The sequence below is a fragment of the Aquila chrysaetos genome, chromosome 2 (assembly GCF_900496995.4).
Source record: "Aquila chrysaetos chrysaetos chromosome 2, bAquChr1.4, whole genome shotgun sequence".
In the NCBI taxonomy this organism is placed as follows: domain Eukaryota; kingdom Metazoa; phylum Chordata; class Aves; order Accipitriformes; family Accipitridae; genus Aquila; species Aquila chrysaetos.
This window is the reverse complement of record NC_044005.1, coordinates 53,694,041-53,716,102: the sequence shown is the minus strand read 5'-3', so window position 1 is coordinate 53,716,102 and position 22,062 is coordinate 53,694,041. Positions and strand designations below refer to the sequence as shown.

General features: G+C 37.0%; 1 protein-coding gene across 1 annotated transcript in view; it reads right to left on the bottom strand.

Annotated features, from left to right (window-relative positions):
- Positions 1–22,062, bottom strand: part of TRDN (triadin) — a 233,511-nt gene that overhangs the window by 130,878 nt on the left and 80,571 nt on the right. The window contains exons 13-14 of the mRNA XM_041119404.1: positions 20,240–20,299; positions 2,366–2,437 (exon numbers count right to left, since the gene is read on the bottom strand). Of these exons, the coding sequence (XP_040975338.1) occupies positions 2,366–2,437; positions 20,240–20,299 (132 nt within the window). The remainder of the gene's footprint in view (positions 1–2,365; positions 2,438–20,239; positions 20,300–22,062) is intronic.

The following is a 22,062-nucleotide window of genomic DNA, read 5'->3' as shown; positions in this document are numbered from 1 at the left end:
TTAAATTTCTCTGCCTCCTCCTTTTTTCCCCTTCTGTCACTGTGCCAAATATTCCCATAAATTACTTAATTATTTTCCCTTGGGTTGAAATAAAGCTTCAGGGTTTAGGGTTCCTAAAGGCACTGTGGCGTATTTGCTCATATATGGAGACCACAGAATAGTGCAGTATAGCAGCTTTTCACAGCAGCATTTTGCAAGTAATTCTTCCTTCTTCATTTCCTCCAAAACTGTGGCATGAACAGTATTGTATCCTAGTGACTGGCCTTGAGCCTTAAAGGGAATTTAGTTGTATGATTCTGAGCAGATAATCTGCCCCCCAATTTGTTTGCCAAATGGGTGTCTAATTTACATTCACAATTACCTCAATTGCATGCATAAATGAACTAATGAAACACACAAATGTGTAACTGGTCATAAATAGTCATTTCCATGTGCAATTGCAGTAATTGCATGCTCTTCATGATTTTGAAAATCAAGAACTTAATGTTAATTTGGTGCTAGTTCATGTTGTATAACAGTTATATTTAAAGATTAAATTTATCACTTGGCAAATGCAGCAGTCTTTTTCTATTATGCTTTTTTTCCATTATGGTTAATTGGTGGATAACAGTGTTTAACGTTGCAGGGACTTCTTTTTGCTGATAAGCAAGGTTCAAACATTTCCCTAAAATAAGCAGGACTGCAAATCTATTTGTGTACTACATTGTGTCACAATAACCACAGTTTTATACCCCTTTAAACTGTGTGTTTATAAAGAAATATTCATTTGAGGTAAAAGATTTTGGGGAAAGAGATAAGAAATCACTTAACTATTTTTATCTAAACATTCTGATTCACAATAATCACATAACAGAAAAATCTAATTAAATTAACTCTTTGTTTTAGTCATAGGCTTTGCCAAAATCTAACTCTCATTTTCTGTTTCCAAATGCAAGAAAATCTTGTAGCTCTTGTTACTTATTCTGCTGCCATCCCATCTGTTTTTCTCTTAGATTGCAATTGCTTTCTGGATAACATAGAACTAAGACGTCTATGAGAGAGATTAGCAAGTGCCATGGTGTGACTGAATGACTCTGAAGTATTATATGAAACCTGCTACATAATTACATGAAAAGATTCATGTGTTTTGTACTATTAAATTGTATGGTGTAGAGATCAAGGATGTATATTGCAGTAGTAGTTTTAAGTCATTGGACACAGTCCATTTTAAAATTCAAATGCATATTTCAACCATTTTACTGATATGATTAGACTGTAAACAATATAATTTAATTGCAGGGTTATGTTTTAATCTTCTGAAGGTAAGATCTGACACTGTATTTTTCTTTCAGTGGTTTTAACAATAGGAATAGGGTTGATAAATGCAGAGCCAGAAATATTATGTTCATTATTGCAGATAATACACAGAAACATTACTGAATAACAATAGCTGAAAGAGTAATCCAAAGTATATTAAGGGGATAATGTTGATTTTGTTTACAGTTAGATGGCAACTTATGGCTGAACACCATCTAAAGCATTTTACAGATTGGGCCTTGATCCTGTAATCTATTTCACTCAGGAAATCCCCTGAGCCATCTGTGGGACTACTGTAAGGAATATTTAGGTCTTGTCATGCAAATATGACTGTGGCATTCGTGTCCCAGGCCTAATCATTTGATCAGTTTTGTAATATAGGTTTGTCGTGGTTTAACCCCAGCCAGCAACTAGGCACAATGCAGCCGATCACTCACTCTCCCTGCTCCCAGTGGGATAGGGAGGAGAATAGGAAAAAAAAGTAACAACTCATGGGTTGAGATAAGAGCGATTTAACAACTAAAATAAAATAAAATATAGTACTAACAATAAGAATAATAAAATATAATAATAATAATAATTGTAATGAAAAGGAATAATAATAAAAAAGAAATATAACCCAAGAAAAGACAAGTGATGCACAGTGCAATTGCCCACCACCCGCTGACCGATGCCCGAGCAACGATCCGCCCCTCCCAGCCAACTCCCCCCAGTTTATATACGGAGCGTGACGTCCGATGGTATGGGATATCCCTTTGGCTAGTTCAGGTCAGTGATCCTGGCCATGCTCCCTCCCAGCTTCTTGTGCACCTGCTTGCCGGCAGAGCATGGGAAACTGAAAAATCCTTGACTTAAGGTAAGCACTGCTCAGCAACAACTAAAACTTCAGTGTGTTATCAACATTATTCTCACACTAAATCCAAAACACACTGTACCAGTTACTAAGAAGAAAATTAACTCTATCCCAGCTGAAACCAGGACAAGGTTACGTTTATAAACAAAATCCATTAGAACAGAGAGTCAAGTTAATGAGTAGAAGCCAATAAAGGAGGAAGAAACGCAAACTTACCTTCAATAGCTGCTGGTTTCTTTCTTGGACTATGTTCAAGAAGAAGACGAGGTGGTACCATTTCCTTATGTCCTGCACATGAGTATACAGGTTAAGAAGCATAGAAAATGTATTCACTAACAGGCTAAGCAGATTCACTGGGAGGCTGAGCTCCTTTCAGAATTGTTCATGTTTAAAATATTACACTGTGCATAAAAGCTATTATATTCCAGACACCATAGGAAGGAAATGTATTTCTCAACAAATAAAGTAATTTATTTTTAAGAGACACATTTTAAATCAGTGAAGTCCAAGTGACTCAAGCACATGCTGAAATGCTTACAGTTCTATTTTTCTTCGTTAAACTAAAAAACTGAAGAATAATACTGTGATAATAAGGTTACATATTCATGATGCCTCTTCTACAGTAAAAGCTTATTTTCTTCTGTCAAACAAATCATCTTCAGTCGTTCCCTCAAGTCCACTTATTATGAACTTCTTGAAACACCAGTAAAAATTATTATGTTTCTCATCCTTAAGGGTTATTCTTAATTAGCCAATACCAACCAGGTCACACACTGTAAATGCTGACGAGGTTCTGATTCCAGCTGCTGACTGAAACACTTCTACTCTCTCAGAGTGTGAACTGTACTGTCTCATAGTATTGAACTGGGACTTTCTGTACTGTCTTGGCCTACGTGCAGATACCATGCTTTTTCCAAAATATTTTTCACTTCATTTCCCCAAAGATTCACAAACAGATCTATTGCACTCTAATATTACTTATGCTTCTTTTCTGGTTTATAACACCTGTTTGCAGTCTCCTTATTTCCTTTTAATTTCTTTCTCTGACATTTTTGCTCAGTACCTATTGTGTCATTGTCATTTGGAAAGCACAATTTGTTGTGACCTGTGAAATCAAATTAAGTAGTTAAATATGACATCGACTCAGTCATATGCACCAGCATACATTCACTGCACCAGAGTCCACATGCAATCAGGCTGTTAAATCTCAGCTCCAGCTCCACATCAGAAACTCAAAGCCATGCCTCATGCTTGGCGATAGACTCAGAAGAGAAATTAAGATCTTAATGAGCCTTGGAAACTGCAGTATCATACTTACCCCTCATTTTACAATGGTATGTATACTCCTGGGGAATGCATGAGAAAAACATCATCTTGAAGACAGCAGTGGGATTTGAGGACCATGGTCTTAATGTTATCGCATCTTATCAGCATATGTATGATTGCAGGCAAATAATTTGCAAGCATGTAGTTTAGTTCATCCGGTAATTTGTATAAAATATCACACATGGAGCCACTCAAACTTGACTCACGTGCCTAAGCCACTGACAAAATGTCGACGCATTGACAAAATCTGTGCATTGAAGGCGCAGTGCAACAAATGGTAAAAATCTTAGGTTTTACATGTATTTCCTGTCTTGGCAATAATCACAAGTGGATATTTACTAATCTCATCACAGAATGACTCTAGCCTTACAATGAATTGTAAGCAAACTTCAGGAATCCAGATGCCTAGCCATGATTTTCCAAACATTTTTTGTCTAAAAAAAACCCATCTTGAAATTGCAAGCTGAGCTAATGAGATGCTGAATACCATTTGTTGCCAACCTGAATAGAAATATTGTATCCGTAACCTCTGTCAACATACAGGAACTGCATTAACTGAATTCCTAATTCAGAATGAAAACAAAAACAATACAAAAATTAATGAAGAACGGGTAAATAATCTTATTCTTTCTGCTAGTTTTGATTAAAGTCCTAGACTAAAGTTTAGGTTGTTTTTTTTTTTTTTTCTTTTCCTTGTTTTTGCCTAAACTAGATCACCTATCCCTAGATGGAAAAAGTGATAAAATTTATAACTTGGACTAATTGTTCTGTGTGAAAGATGATAAAGGGCAGTGGCTCAGAATGTTAAGTAGAGCAGTAATGAAGAAGGATAGTCAATAATTTGGACTGCAGTGTGGTATCTACTGTGTGGGGCAATGATCTAACACCTCTAGGTCAAAGTATAGGCTGGCCCCATTATCTTCCTGTTCTTTGCTGTAGCAGCAGTTTTCTAATGATTGCACCAGTGTTAGTATAATGCCAGTGCGATACCACTTATTGCTAATGACTTGTCAAGTTCTATTTTATAGTTTTACAAGTTTTAAGCAAATCATTTATTTCATGCAAATTGACCACATGATCCAATATGAGAGTGTTTTAAGCACCAACAGCTTAAGCTTCACAGATCAAAAACTTTCCCTTAGGCCAAAATGTTTGCTCTGAGCAGGTTCCCATCCACTCTGATAAAAAGCTTCTTTAATGTTTCCATGTGTTATTAAATGTCTCTCTATTCACTTTGATGGGAATGCAAAGGAAAGTAGCTGAATAAATATTTTATCCATTCTTTTGATGAAATATGTTAAAGGGGATATCCTAAGTCAGATTTTTTCTCTCTTCCTTTTTCTCTCCTCTGTAAGTTATAAAGCACAAGTGGTTTTCTGCAGTACAGAGAACTCATAAATAGAAATGAGGAATTGGCCTCAGCAGATCAGACCATTAGGATTAATGGTGTCTACTGTCTTGACTCCAGCAGTGGCCAGTTGGACACATATCCATGATGTAAATGAGAGAAAGGCAGGATGTTTTTAATGATCCCAGTGGACAATCAGATTAGTCCATGAATCATGAGAATTCATTATCCAGATTACCACTATTATTATTGGACATACAGTTATCTCACTGCTTTAAAAATGTGGCCACAGAAGAGTACTGAAATTTAGTGTCTGCATATTTATTTGCTTCTCATTTCAAATGTAGACTTTATTTTTCTAGTATGAGATAAGCCGAAAAGGTTCATTTGACTTGATTTTGGTTTTTAGTAGGTTTTGATTGCTCCAAAAGCCGTCTGTCCATGCAGTTGTGCTACAGATACCTCCTTCATATATGATATTGTAAACAGCTATCTGAAAGCAAATCACTGCTGATGGAAACCGAAATGGTGAAACGTTTTGACTTTAAGCTCATGGGAATGTGCTCACCAGGAGAAAAAGCATCATGTTAAGACATGAGTAGCTTCCTCCACTTCCTGAAAGGAAAGAAATATGCTGCAAAGATGAGTAGAAGGTTTAAGACACTAGATGGTAACATGAATACTTCACTGAAAATAAGCTGCAGTCCTCAAGCTCTGTGAAACTTCTGTCATTGGTGTTTATTAAATCACTTGAGTTGTCATGAAGAAATTCATTCTGACTCGGTTTATGAATATTTTAGATTTTATATTACATGATAAGGATTACAAGACAAACTTTAATTATCTTACTTTTCTCAATCTAAAAGCGCCTTTCTACATGTGTCAAAAATGTCATGTCCAAGCATTGAGGATAAATTGATTTCTTATGATAACAGCAAACCATGTGGGTTTTCTTTCTTCCCTGATCTGCCCAGTTCAATTTGTCTGCAGTGACCTTAATTGACATAGATAAAGTCTCTAAATGTATCTTACTGAATCAAAAGATCATGAGATAAAAGAAAATACTTCTAAAATTATTATTATTATTATTAAATAACTAAAGGCATTGTAGATAGCTGAACATTCCAATTGCATATGGGGAGAAATAATGCCACCACAGAAAGCAATATGTGGAAACACCGTTTCTATGACTGTGCACTTCCTCATGTCCGTATACCGGTTATCTGAACAGCAGGAATTCTACAATCCGACAGCACCAACACTTTGTTACAGTGTCTCTCAAATAGCGCAGCAGGATATCTTCAGATAAATTTCGTTCTGCCCAGATGTCACTTCTTTCCCTAATGATAGTAGAAATAATTGAAATAAAGTAAGTGTGCTCTTTGCAGAGTCATTTGTTATGAAAAGTAAATTCAAATCAAATGTTTCATGAAGCTTGAAACAAGGCATGGATCAGCAGAATGAGGTAAGACTGCCAAATATGCTTTTAGAGGATTGAAATCTTAATGGAGTCCCACCGTGTCCAGGCTTCCAGTTTTGACGTGTAAGTTGCTTGAAGTTAAAGATGAGCCTCTCCCTTGTTATCAGTCGTTACTCTTCAGACATTAGACTGTCACTATTCTGAGGAAGGCTTTCTCCCCTTAGTACGTGTGCATGAAAAACTATGAGCAAACTGGTTTTCATTAAGAAAGAATAGCTGAGGATCAAGAGGTGAGATTGTGCAATTGTTTTGAACAACGTAAATGCTCATTTTGGAGAAGGAATTAATTGAAATACAGGTGCCCCAAATAGGCAATCTTTCTAAGGAACACATAATTAACACGATGGTTTTATGTACACTAGTAAATTAAATGGTGCCTGGGAATGTCACTGGGCTCTGGAATTCAGACATACACATCCTGCAACATTTTTTTGAATAGCCTCCGACAATTTTGACCAGTACCAAGTAGCAATGTCTCAAACAATTCATTGGCTCAGTTCAGGAGTTAGCAAGGGCCAGGGACCACTCCCAACAGACAGCTGGGATGAAGCTGGCCCATGTTGGCCTTGAAGAAGTGTAATGGCTGCCCATCACTCTATGACAGAAGGAATTACATTCAGAGAACAGTTGAGTTTGATTTACTAATCTAGATGTAGCCCACAAGTCTTAAAAGTGATAATGAAATTATGTCAAATGAAAAAAAATAGTTTAAACAGGGTGTTAATGACCTATCTGGAAGTCAATTTTTGACAGCAGCAGATGGAATTAATGGATAATAAAATGAGGCTTTTAAGGAGGTCTATCTTAGTAGTTAACATATATTTCAGGTTTTTAACTACATTCAGGATCTGGCTCTTTATTAAATGGATATTTGCCCAACATACAGTAAAACTCTCATTTTGCATGAGGTTGATATTACCTAAGGAAAAACACTGCTACAGTATATGCAGTGACTACCAGTAGTAAAACAATCCTTTAAATTTTCCTATTCTGTTACACTGGCTATCGGCCAGTTGTTATTATTATGATGCAGAAGAAAAGGAAAGATTACATAGATAATGCCCAATCTATCTATATGTTCCACTTGGGTTTAAAATACATTAAAAATATCATAGATAATATTGGAGCTCTACATAGTGTCTAACTTAAGTGTAAAGCATGTTATTGAGATATACTCCTCCTTCAACACACAGACAACAAAACCAAGGTTATTATAAATAACCTAGCAGCCTTGGGAGGCTGTCCATCTATTAAGCTAAAAGCAAGGACCAGTAGGTTAACAGTGAAGGTGTAGGAAGGATGGATGCAGACTGATAATCTAAATGCTCCTTTGAATGGAGTAGGGGGAAGGATTAAATTTCCCTCTCAAGGCATGAAGCAAAAAGTAGCAACAACTTGATAGTCCTCTATTTTTAATATGTAGAGATTTGAGTTCATCCTTTGTTTTTGATGATGCGTTCTTATATATATTTATATACATTTATACCTTTATAATATATACTATATATGTGTGTGTGTGTACGAGCACGTGTGTACATATGTGTAGCACATATATACACAAGTACATATAGATATTTATTTAGTGACGTTTCTGAACAGAAAATGCTTTTTCTAGCCCTACTTGATTTAGTAACTGAACAGGTGTGAGATTCCATTGGCGCAGATTCCCGGAGGTTGTGTGAACATCAGTCAGTCGGTACATTTTCACTCAGCCACCAAACCCAATTAAAGTCACAGCTGGGAATTTGTTTGATATTTTTTTCTTTTCCTGTGGGTTTGTACCTCACAGAATGCAAGTTTGCATAACAAGTGTACAAATTAGGCAGGCAAGAAGGGCATGAGTAGAGCTATGAGTGGGGTTTTTTTTTTGTTTTAACCGATGCTATCGGTCCCAACCAGAAATGTATGCAATGTATCTTAGCCACATAACAGAGCTGCACAGTTAAATCCATTTACAGCAATGTATCTGTTGAGAGTTCTTTTCCAGAGATTTTTACTACATTGAGGCTCCAAAATCCCTCTTTAGCTCAATCCATATCTTTTGAAAGCTGTTCTAATTTTTCTGTTCAGAAGATCGAAGTCATTAAGGAGTTAAAGGTTAAGTTTTAACAATTTTGTCATTACACATTAAGTAAGAAGTCACACAGACTTTCCTGACATTAAAAGAAAATTGAATTGAAAAAACTGAAAATTGAATTGAATTGTCTCCACTTCCTCCCATTATTTATCATGTACATTTAACAGGTAAAAATAATCCCACATGTTATGTTTAGAAATATTGAAAGACGGATCTCAAAGAACTAAGTCCTAGGACAGCGAAAATGATGGGTTATTGTGTGGAAATGATGGGTTATTACAGTTATTGCTATATACTGGAGTGCAAAAGGACTGTAAAAGCAGATTACAAAATGAAAAGACATATTCAGCCTTCCTCCCTCTCCCCAAATAACCTTTAATAAATTGGTATCATATACAGTGATCCTTAGCATAATTAACATGAATATCAGGAGTTGGTATAGATGCATACTTTACACTATATGAAGTATCCACAGGAAAATAATTAAAACAGAGAAAAGAAAACACTGCCATTAAATACTTGCTGTTAACAATTAAACAGAATGGAGGGGACTGATAAGCTGTTATGATGAAAGGTAATAGACACTGACTATGCCATGGGATCACTGCTCAGTAATTTATGAGTTATTTGTATTTGGTTTATCTCTACATAGCATCATTTCAACTGTCATTAGTCCAACTACATCTCAGAAACATTCAGTGCTAAAGTCAGAAAAACTATCTAGACATTATTTCAAGAATGCTAAAACTTTATGTTGTCTTCAAGAAAGAGTGCATATGCCAGGTCTTGCTAAATAAAAAAAACCAGCCTAGCATTGATAAAATCAAACTACAGATACTACAATCTCTCAAAGTTAGATATATGTGTAGATAACGAATATGTTTAATATATAAAACACTAGAAGTCCAACTGAATCCAAATAGCTGTGACCACAAGCCAAGAAGTTTTTCACCTTTATGAATCTTTTTGCCAGAATGAGAGAAACAAGTTAATGATTATATTACCTGTCTTGTCTATACTTGACTATCACCTAAGAGAGTGAATCTATAACCATTTTTCTGAAGTTAGAATTTCAATAATGCAGTTTGATGTTAGAGGGAAAAGAACTGAGAGATTTTATTAGATCAAATATCAGTAGGGCCCAAAAGTACAGAGGTGTTGGCTACTAACTCCTGTTCCTCACTCCCACTGAAATCAATGAAAGATAAGTATTAGGTAGGCGTTAAGTATCTAATACCTTTGAAGGTTAGGCTCTGTGTAATTAAGAAACTCAGTGAGCTTTCTCTTTCTTCTAAAAGTGCAATGGCTGTAATATTTTCGGGAATTACAAGCTTATGACATGGTGATAGTAAAAAAATAGATGTTGAAATTCGAGGCTAAAATTTACATCCTTTAAAACATATGGGGTTGTTAGGTTTGATGTAATACCCTTCAGCAGCTGTGGTTTCTATAGCAAGTCAGAATACATGGCCTGAACTGTTTCAGGCAGAAACAATTTCAACTAAAGCTGCTGGATTTGCGTAAAAGGTAGGAAGAATTATGAGAAATACTGGAACAAAACCCCTGTGATATTGGAGATAATAATTATATTAAACCAATGACATTTGGGTACTTCTGATTCTTCCTTCCCTTTCCTTTTCCCAGGAAGAATCCTCTTTCCTATAAAGAGGTTATTTTTAGGACAAAGAGTCCTGGGATTCACTGTCATGAGTTCCAGCCCTTGTGCTCAAGGCCTTCTCTATGATTTTTGGGAAGCTGACTTAACTTACCATGCCTTTCTATTCCACCTATAAATGGATATAACAGAAATTTTCTAAAGAAAAATAAAATTGAACGTTGTAAACATACAGCAACTAAAAATTCCAAAGCTTAAATTCTATGAAAGTGGAAGCTGTAAAGACTGGGGCTTTGTTCTAGTGCTAAAATCATTTAGGCTTCTTTTGTCTGGCACTTTTGGAAAGGGAATGACCTCCATATTTATTCAAGAAATATTTCCCTCTACATTTCTTCCTCTTCCCCTTCTCTCACTCCCAAAATGCAATAGCAATGCTATTATTGCTATTTATACTTTTCAGAGTGGCACTGCTCGTTTCGTGGCTGAGCCAAGACCTGCTCCTGATAATACCATTTGAAATCTCATAGAAAATGTGTCATTTCAAGTCTTCATTTGGGCAAAATCCTTGCTTGCATATTTTTAGCATACTTCTTGAATGTACGTAGGCTCTTTCTCAACCAGACATTTAAAAGTTAATTTTTAGACAGTTAAATCTAGATAAGTTACCCGAGGGATCCATTTGTAGTCAATGGAGAGAAATTGGTACCTTCAAAGGGTGATTCATCTTTTCTATCTTAGGCATCTTTTTTAGGATGAAATTGTCCTCTGGAGGCCTCCATTTCATACCATTGGCTATAAAGACAGCTAAAGGTTAAAGTTTGGCAATTAACTTTTGGGTATCTGTGAGGTGCAATGAATTGCCGACATCTCATTTTGCAGTTCCACATAAAGATGACACTACAGGCCACCAAAATATTCCAGGACTAAAACCAAGAGCCGTGCATGATTTTTCACACTGGAACTGCTGCCTAGAAACACAGCGCTCCCCAAACCCCCAGCAATTACACGAATGAATATCACACAGAGAGAAAGGTTTTTGTTGTCAACTTAACTAAAAAAAGAAGATAAAAACATTGTTTAGGTTTAATGTGTGTCGGCATCGAACGCCTTTTGAAATCTATGTGCTGTTTACTCTGTCAGATGATACTGAGTGCATTGAAGGACAAAGTGAAACAAGAGGAAGGAAAGTGAAGTACCAGAGGGAGGAATAGCATTTCCTGATGAAGAAAAAATAAATTAGTCTTGACTCATTCTAGGTATACGTCAGTAAGTTGCATGTCTCTTTTGACAAAGCAGATACATGCAGAAAGAAAGTGAACGGCAAAAGAAAGAAGTGCCTGAACAGAGAATGGCGAAAGGAATGGACCTGCCACAGCTTGACTGTCACAGCGGCTGCGGACTGGACGAGGAGGATGCGGACATAAGCAAGGCAGGGAGAGCACACACTGCTTAGGCCACAGCTGAACCCTCGGCTGTCCTCTGCACTGTATGTTCTCTCAGCAGAAGAGGTGAGGAATTATTGCGAAGCTGGAAATGCTTCATGATGGAAGGTATGTTGGCAAAGCATTTGTAGATCCTGTCTATGCTCTTCTTATCTCTGCGGTACGGTGACCGGGTACTGTTTCCGTTGTTAAAACTGAGCTTCCTCATTTTCCAGCAGAGACAACAGACAATCTATGTTGGATGAGGAATGTAATTGCTCTCAGTCCCACAATGGAGCTATAGGTTTTGCCTTGTTAATGAAAAATTCAGAAGAAAACTGGAAGCCCTTCAGTATACATTTTTCTTTCTTCATGGTGTTTCAGAGCATCAGGAGGTGTTTAAAGGCACATTTGCATAGATCTCAGCTATTTTCCTTTCTATTAAAGTTGAGAGAGACTCATTGTATGGTGGTTAACTTCTCTAAGACAGTTTCAGGAGTATATTCTGAAGCTAATGGATTCATTAGCTCACTTATAATTTTAGAAATATATCTATTTTAGAGATATATTACCTGGGCTTATGCAACTAACTGAAGAAGATTGTGGGTTGTGATGTCGTGCCAAAGACAGATGTTCGCTTGCAACTCATGTAAGGTTCCGAGTTTCCTGAAATGGTTGGCATTTCAGATGTAGTTGGCTGGCTTGGTTGGCTTAAGCAACTCCGTAATGGTCTTTATGGTTTCCCAGGCATTGCGTAAGGAGATTAAGCAATTAGTTAAGGTCTTCAGAGATGATTAGGTTGATAAGTGTTTAAAATATGGATGCTGTAGTGCTCAGTGTTACACCACCAAAATCTTTCTAGAGGTCAAGCTTCCTCTCCCACATTAGAAAATGACAGAACCAAGAGGTACATATATGTCGATCCATGTAGATAATCCTAAACTCTTTTTGACTATACTATTTGCTAAGAGGATGTTGCTGATCAGATGTTCCAACCTGTGAAACTAAGTCAAACCTTTTAGCGAGTCCCACTTTTAGCTAGTTTAGGAACACTTAGAACATTTGGAAGGGAAGGACTGAAGGAGACAAATTTTAAATGGTCAACACAAAATATCTTTCTGTGTGTTGGAAATGGCTGAAATGTTTTGCCTAAACTAATCATCTTTGCTGGAAGAATAATCTGTCATGGCAATTTTTGAACCCTACCAGCTGAAGTTTGGCAGAGCTATATGTAGCTGACTTCAGTGGTAGTCTTTTCTACCAACCTTGCTTATAATGCGATCTCAGCTCTATTGACAACTGTATCCCATCCCTTGAAATAACTAGTCCTATGTGTGTTCCAACTAGAAATACTGTCAGCAAAATCCGCAATACACATGATCATTGTCTGGGTTCTTTTGCAATATAGTGATTTTTAAAAGTTAATAAACCTAGGCTTGAAAAGGAAGCTCTTTCTTTTGGGAATTGTGTTTTTCCCCATACTTGAAGCCATCCAAGCTCTAAGAAAGAAACATATGCTCTTATAGGCTGACATTTGGAACTTGCAGTTTTTAGGTTTCTGAGTTGTTTCCTTGCCAACTATGCCTCAAAAATATGGATAAAATCACTTTTGGCTTAAATAATTTTCTGCAAATATTTTTCATATTGAATTAACTTCTGAAAATGATATTGAGTACTCCAGAAGGCTTGTGTGGCTCTATAATGCTTCCATTGTTTAACCTATTGAAAGACCATAAGTATTTGTTGTAATAATGATAACTGGAAATCAACGATGACAATGAGTCATTAAATGCAATAACTATTTTATAAGTGCTTAAACTTATTTTTACCATTTTAATATGAAACTCAATTTGTTTATTATTAGCTCTTTTTTTTTGGCATTTAACTTTTGCCTTTACTTTTTAAATAGCATGCTTTTCAAAACTAAAGTGGTTGAGTCTTTTGATGATCCTTCACAACACAGCTAGCTTTTTTCAGACGTTGTTAAAAATCTTTTGAAATGACCCTTGATTTTGAAACTTGATTACTGAACTATGTGAAACGGTTATAACATGAAATAGTAGTAATAAAATATAACACAAGTGTGAGAATACTTTTGTTAGTCTAGTCTCTCTGCTTTCACAGATTTGATTGGTTTATTTCCATTAAAATAAAGGATTTAGACTCATTTACACCAGCAAAGGTTTTGGCTTTCTTTTGTATCACAGAAGTCTGACTCCTCAGAGTGGCTTGCAGTGAATGATCAAGGAAAGAGATCCGTTCCTCTGTGCAGAAGCAGAATACCACGCATTCCCTGGGTAGCTGCTTCTGAGAGAGTGAAAGTCATTTGAAATTTTTTTGGCAAAGTTACAATAAAGTGCCATAAGAGTGTTGACAGATGCAGCTTTGTGTGCCAGCATCTGGCTCTGATTCCCGGTGGGTTGATATAAACAGGGAATAATGGATAGCTGGTTTGCTTCTGTGGGATGGTGTCAGGATTGTGTGCTGATAACATCCCCATTAAGAGATCAATGTCATTTCAGAGTTTGACCAGACAGACACAGCTTTTGAGGTGAGAGGAGAGTCATAGACAAGAACCTGGTTAAAATGACATCAGTGGATGTCTTCTCATAGTTTTACATAACTGACTATGTGTGTAAAGGAGCAATATTTAGACTCCAAATGACAGCTAAAATTATTGCAAGAATTCCACATTAATAAATCAGTTAGAAATTTTTCAATAATTAAAACTTAATTTTCAGTTTCTCATACATGTATTTAAAATTACTCTTCATTACTTCTTTCCTTTCAGACTGTTTGAAAAGTATTCAGAACTCTCCCAGGAGATTACTAGAGGAATAAATGCTTCTGTCGCTCAATCATCTCCATTTGTGTCATCAGCAGAAACAAATGTGTCGACAGGTGTTTCATCATTTTAACAACTTTTTTATAAACTGATGGACAATTAACTGTCAACTCTGAAGATGAATCCAGATGAGCCTCTGCAAATTTTGGGGTACGGTACTGCCCTCACAGGGAGAAGACATGTTAGTTCTTAGGTACCTTTCCTGTTTAAAAAGTAAAACTGGAAAGGTTTCGCAGCTGCCAAACTCTCCTTTTAGCATTTCACTAAAAAAAAAAAATCTGGTTTGCTTGTTTCCTACTGTAGGGGAGAGGGCTGTTGAGTAGGTAGCATCAGAAAGCATCTCTCCATACCAAAAATAATATTCTCTAGCATTCTCTCTCAAATCTGAAAGCCTGTAACTCGGTCCACAGTTTTTCATGCTGAATTTCTCCAAACAAGAAGCAAATAACATGTTACTTCCTTATTTATTATGACTGATTTTTTTCTTGCACTGCATCAAATAATATATCCCCAGAGAAACTACACTGGTATCAAAGTTGTCCCCATGTAAATGTAATGTAACAAGGTGAAAAGTTACACCCTGTCACTGATATATCCACAACACATCCTAGTCTTTAATCAAGTAGGAGTGACACTTAAAAATAGTTCAAGAGCCTAAAGCGTTTTGCTATCTGAACAGCAGAGGGCAAGTATTTAACTCCAGTGCTACAGCCCACCCACAGCAAATACAGGCATTTTTACTTCAAAGTTAGGCACTTAATGCTCTCAGAGTTTTTGCAGTAATATACTCCATGACCTTGCAATATTGATGTACTTTTACACCAGTCTCTCCATAAATCTTTTTAGATATTAAATGGCAAGTAGCATACTGACAGCGTCTTGGAATTTTCTTACCACATTGTGTAATAACAATAATCCCTGCTCTTTGACTGAATACTTCTTGACAATGGAAGAGAAGAGACAAGCCTTGGCAGAATATTGCAGACATGAAGGACATTCAGTCTGCCACTTCTTTCTGGGACCAAGCACACTGTAGGGTTCCCTATGGACTCTCGCCACAATATGCCTGAATTTCTTAACTATGTTTGCTTTTATTATTATTTTTTTTTTTAAGAGCATAAATGCAAAGGGTGAGGCTTTGGTGATTTTTTCATGAGAAGGTGGGATGATTGTTTTACCCTGTAGCATACACTCTTGCCATGTAAACATGCCAGAAATCCTGACAAATTTTTCCAAGGCAAATATTTTTTCAATAGCATAAGATTAGCAAAATCGTCTACATCGCTTTGGCTTTTAGACCCTAGCATGGAAATACAAAATAAACATATGAGGGGAAATTGATGAAAAGAAATGGTATGGCCACATTCCTTTGCAGTCTAGTTATTATTGGAAACAGTCATGTAGTGGTATGAGTTCTGCAGGGTAACTGGGTGCTTCAGTGCAAAGATTTTAGATGGGTTAAATTGACAATAGTATCACAACTGTGCTCCCACTGTCTTTGTTGTCAATTAGGTAAAGATCATCCAGTAGTGAGTCCAGGGTACTGTGAAAGGCAAGTTGTTTAACCAAAACTAGACACAGTAAGACTATGCATGTAAAATAAACTTCCAAGTGATTAAAATAAAACCAAAATCTGACCATAAATATACAGTATGCCTGTGGGAAACAAGGGTGCCACATTACGACCAAATATCCAAGAGATGCTTATCACTCTTAATTCAGCAGTACGCTGCATGCACAACCACATGCTGAGGTGGGCATGCAAAAAGACAGACACTCAAAAATACACTTTAGGTAGCTGCAAAATAAAAAAGGTATTTCACTGGAACAACGCCTTGACATGCCAGAGTAGTTTGGGAAATGCAAGCGTAAAGCAAGCCAGCAAACATTGCGGGGAAAACAGGGGAGGAGTGGTAAAACAGGAGTATGGCACAGGTGGAATAAAATAGAGCAGATCCAGGTAACTTAGAGAAGCATGTGCTACATGCTAAAAGAGTGACCGACTGGTGTCCCTGAAATCCATTCACAGGTGAGGATTTCAAAAAATAGTAATGAAAAGCAAGTTAAAGGTTTCTACTAAAATAGAACCTTTTCTCCTATCGATAAAATATAAAAATGTGAATGAGAACACTAGAAATATTACTCAGAACAAAATTCAGGAATATCAAATAAATTATCAAATACATGGAATAGACTATATCCATGAAACTAAACAAAAGAAAGTCAGCAGCCTTCTGTTTAAGAAAGGCTATCTTGGTCCTCAGAAATACCAGTGCCAGTAGAAGAATAGAGGTGCCAGTCAGAACCAATGTGTCTCAGCACCTCTTAAAAAACAGCTTTCCTCTTCAGGTTTTAAAGTTTTAGAAGTAAAACTTGGAAGATTAACCCTGGAAGAAATGCATCTTAATTCTTCATTTACAGGCAGCCAAAAGGAGTACAAAGCAATCTGGACAGAGCGATTTGTTAATGCTGCGACAGTACTGCCTGTACTCGGCTGAGAAACTGTAGTCCAGGAATAAATAAGATCAGCAAATCTATCCTTTGGAGGAAAGGTGGTTCAGCAGTCCCTCTGAGAAATTGTCACTTATCACATGCATGTTAGACAGAAAGTAAAAAATATTCTCAAGCTCCATACTTTATCAGATAAAATCAGAAAGCAATTTTTTATACTGTATACAGTAGAGCTCAAGAGGGCTATCTATAAATGTCTCAGTAGAATCCAGGGTAGGTCACTGTTGCAGTCATGATATTCATGAGACGGACTGCTGGTTTAGCAAAACCTATCTGAGTTTGTGGCTAAAACTCCACTGACATCTATTGTAAAGGGCTAAGTAAAATAGAAAAGTAAAATAGAAGTTTTTATAAAAAGTAAAATACAAGTCTCAGAAGTTAATTGATATTGATATTGATATAATTATTGTAATTTACGGGAGGATCTGTATGAAACTAGTCAGTATCAGGGTCAAATACTGGCCAGAGAAACAAGAAAACCAGCTAATGCTTCAGGTAACAGCTTATCACCATTCTGTGGCTTCCTATGAATTCGCTGTGTACAGTTTTACATACATTTCATTCATTTTCTAAAGCTAGGACTGCAGCAACGTGACAAAACTTTGAGTAAACGAACAACATTTCAGCCTCATTTGTTAAAATCAACACAAGACGATTAACTGACCTCCAATAGATTGTTCAGGTGACTGTCAAAACGTATGAATTGATGTATTTTGAAAAGTGTGTCTAATTAATGAAACCCAAGGATCTGAGTTTTACTTTTAATTACTTGATCACTGTAAAATGCCATCTTGAATGCTCTAGTTTGCTATAAACTCTTGCATGAAGTTTATATAAGCCTAAAATAATTTCCTGTTGCCAGTAAGGAATATAAATATTTCAATAATACAAATATTCCAAAACTGCTATCAAAGAATAAAATTTGAATGGTATTGTTATTACTGATATTATAAATCCATATATTGTGCCTAAGGAATCTAATGAATGGGACACTGCTCTTATAAACTCAAGCAGACAGAAATTCATATCTGGTGCAAACAATCCTACAAAAAGCCAATATACCTATGTGAAAGAATTTTCTATGAGAAAAATTTCTTTTTCTCCTTCACAAATGGCAATACCGGGATCGACAGAAGTGATTCCTGGTTTGAAAGTATTGCAGTGTCAGGGTGACTGTAATTAAATTCCTTAGCTGAATTGCACTCAGATCTCTTTGTTTGGACAATGTAATTTACCATAAAATATATAAACCAATAAAAGGATAAAATATAGCCGTTTTTAAACCTAATTGGATATTAGGATTATTAAAGGGACTTAGTGTGCTGGTGTTTTCCCCACATTTATCTATTCAAGAAAATGAATTACAGTAATATTTCAGTTCACAAAGGCCAGTGTGAAATGAGCACGTTGCCGGAGAAAAGCAGTGACAAACACTAACTGAGCAGTGTTTGGTGGCACAATCCTCAATGATTTCTATAAAAAGCACAGAGCTGGGTGTACTTGGCCTTTACCTTGCTTCTCAGAGACACGGTCTGGATGTTTCAGCAATGCCTTTCACAGCTTGTGGGTTGACTGAAGCTTGTTTTGAAGGCAATGCTTTATTTTACCTCCCAGAAAAATGTATCAGGCTCCATCATAACAACGATTCACAGAATTTAACTTCAGACGTCGACAAAGGACTTAGCAGGTCCAAAAGCAATTGCTTTACAGGTGGAGCTGCGGGTGGACTTTTGGAGGCCCTAAATTAAGGGGCTGTCCTCTTCCTTCTCACCTACAAAGCAGATGATTTAAGCTCCTTTATGACTTATTTCCACTTTCTGGGGCCTCAGCTGTCACCCTCGCTGTTCACCTCTAAGGCCAGCTGACCACCCAATGACCGTTGAACATTTTTCAGCTGTTTAACCTGTGGTTTCTTAGCACGACGCTATCACAGCACACTGAAATGGCACAAGGCAAATATTGGGAGGCAAGAGCAGACAGTCATGTCTTTTATCTTCTGAAATTCAAGTCACTACAGACTTCCCTCTCTAGCTCCCTGCTCTCCTTCATGGTCTTCCCAGTTTCCTCATAGATGGAAAGGTCAAACCTGAAAAGCCATCTTCTCCAAAACTCCCTTCCCACAGCAGGTCTGCTCTGCATTAAAAGAGTGTCAAGCAGCCCAGGGAGCCATCTGGAAAAAAGGGCTCTGACGTGTCAAAGCTGCTTGCAAATGTCAGGAGAACTATAAGAGAGATCTTGAAGATCTCCATGCAAGTCTTTGCGTTGTGATTTGTTAATGGTACAGCTATGTAAAGCCAGAAACGGGGTGAATCAAATTTGGTACAGGGAGTTCTTTTTTAAATCAAAGCATAACTGAAGGTCTCTGGAAGGTTTTGCTAACTTTTCTCCCACTCTGAGCCTAGACCAGTCCCTCTGTTTATAACTGGCTGTCTTTAAAAGTCCTAAAGGCAATATAATACTTTGGTCTCTTTTAACGGAACCCCCTTGTCTCTCCATGTCGCTCTTTGAGAACAGCAAATACAAACCCTCTTCCTCCAAATTCCCAAGCTTGTTCATTTTCCATCCAAAAAATTCTGTGTCCTCCTTCTCCCCATTTTGAGAGTATCTATTTCTCATCTGCATCCTTAGGACTTCCCAGCTCTGACTGCACCTGGGCAGGTCAAGAGAGGACCTAAGCCACAAGGTAGAGATAAGAAAACACATCCAATTCAGAGAAGTACCAGTGGAGAGCTTCTTGAGCAAATAACTGACTAAACAAAGCTTGTAAGGCTTAGCGTGTCCTTAAATATTCTGTCCTTGACTCTTTTCATAAATACTGTTGCTTATCATTCCTAGGGTTATGTCCTCCCTATAGTATGTCCTCTTACACTGGATTTCAGAAGGAAGAGTGTCCATTAAATAAGGTCAGGGCAGATTGACTTAATATTGTGAGACAATGCTCAGTCGTCTTCAGTAGCTCTAGCTTCTTTTTCTAGCTAAGAATTAAGTGTCTGTGTTAGAACAGAGTAGCATGGAGATGTGGGAAGAGAGGAGAAAAAGCACAGAAGTGATGGATCAGCTAAGAAGTCTTATATACTCAGAACAGCAATGGCAGTTCTATTTTTGAAGCATTCTGGGGTTAAGGCTTGCTATTTGTGGGGAAAAAACAATAAGCTATTAACAATAAGCTCCTTCCTCTTGCATCTCAGCCAAAAAAAGCACAGAGAATTTTAGCAATTTCTATAGCCTTCTATTGACTCTACTTTTAACATAATCTTAATTTTAATTCATGCATTGTAGACAGAAAATTAAAAGCTTTAATAACACAGCCATTAGCTCTTATGCTTTATTAAAACTATTTGCACACTCTTCGTTGCACTTGTGAGACCTTTCAACAATACAAAACACACTTCTGATACATAAAGGAGCAGAAACTCTCAGGGCAACAGAAGAATATTAGAACAGATTTCAATGATGTAGGAAAGTACCTGGATAAAAATCCCCTTGCGCAAACATGTCAATCACATAGCGACAGAATGCATATTGATCTAACAGAGCAAAAAGAAAAAAAGAGTAATGAAGAAAGTAAATTTAAAATGTTGTTTCTTTTTAACAGTGAAGATAAAGCTTGGCAGTGCAGAGACACATTTCAGGGATAGGCTTACTTGTACGTTTGAGTGTTTTTTTCCCAGCCTTCAAGTAATTCACATGTTCAGAAAGAGGCAATTTATTGTCCAGATCTAATTCAAGCCTCCCAGCCAAGAACTTCAGAGCTACCAGTGCCCCAGAGCTACCAACTCTTCTTCTGGGGTGGCAAGGCGCAGCGCCCAGCCTCGCTTTTGGCATACGGCCTGACCCCCGCCCCAGCACTGTGCTGCCTGCTCACTGGGCCCAAAGACTTTTTCTTATCCTTGAAGATCCATTTCAAATAGTCACAGCCAGGTGATAGAAAATTCAATAAAGTTTTATATCACAGTATTTTGTTAATATTGTTTTAACAGTATAATCAATATGTACATTTAGTGAATGGGAATATAAAGAGAACTCCGTGTACTTACAATCCTGCAGCAATGCGATTTTCCACAGAATTTTATCATTTCACTACAGAATTATTTTCCAAACACTAATCTTTACAAATATATATATATATATATGTATGTATTAAATCTGGATATTTAAAACTATGCTATTCAGAAATTAAGGCTTCTGAAACTAAATTAAACTCTGATTTCAGAAATGTTGATTGTCTATTGATTTTTGCTATACATAAGCAGATTTGAAGACCTTAATAAAAATTTTTAACGTTAAGAATGGTGAAGAAAAATTACCAGTTGTAACTGAGTGCAAAAGAATTGCAATAACATTGCTGGATTCTTCAGTTGGCCAGAAAAAAGCACGTCGCCCAACTGGACTCTAAGGGACATTAGCTTTGAAAGTTAACGTTGATGGCTAAATGTCAACTCTGGTTAGCTAAATTAGTTCACAACAGTCCTTGAGTTAAGCATATTCATCCACCTGTCCTAGACTGTTCTAGCACACTTCCTAGCTGTTTCATCTGCCTCCACCTCCAGTTGCATATCCCTCTTACTCACCTACAAAGCCACTTACTTTCTCTTTGCCAACTTCAAAACAAAATCATGCAGCCTTCCAAATACTTAAAAATTTTAATAATGGCATAAGCATCGTATTTAAATGGAAAATGACGGTCCCAAGTATATAACACTCATTTTATTGTTTGCTTTCTTAGATAGTTCACTGGACCATCAGTACTAGTTGATGCTGACACATTTATGTGATTGCTGCTCTGTTATGTTGACTGCCATAGAAGTCCTCGGCTGGAGAACTGCAGCTTTGAAGTCATGATTTCCTATGCAGTCGTAGAAATTAGGAAAGGGTTTACAAACTCGGCAAATATCCAATTGTTTCTACTAGCCGACAGGAGCCCACACAGCTATTTCCTGTTACTGAGATGGCGAGGTTACTACCAGTCAGTAGTGGAGAACCTGGGGCAAAGCTTTCAGGACGTACACAGGGATGTGGCTATAAACACTGCTTTTAAAACCTCTAATGGCTATTCATAATAGTTTCTACTTTCATATTTAGGAATTCAAATTTATCATTCTGGCTGGCTCCAGCTTTGGATTCCATCCTTAAGGAACCTAAAGAATTTGGCTGCAATATCTGCCCTAAATCTATGTGCTAATTTTCTGAAAAAAGTAGCAGCGTATGTGTCAGAAAACAAGTATGTACAAATCTGTACTCTCGTTAAGCCCATCTAAAGCCACTGAAGTCGGCAAAGCGTTTGTACTGG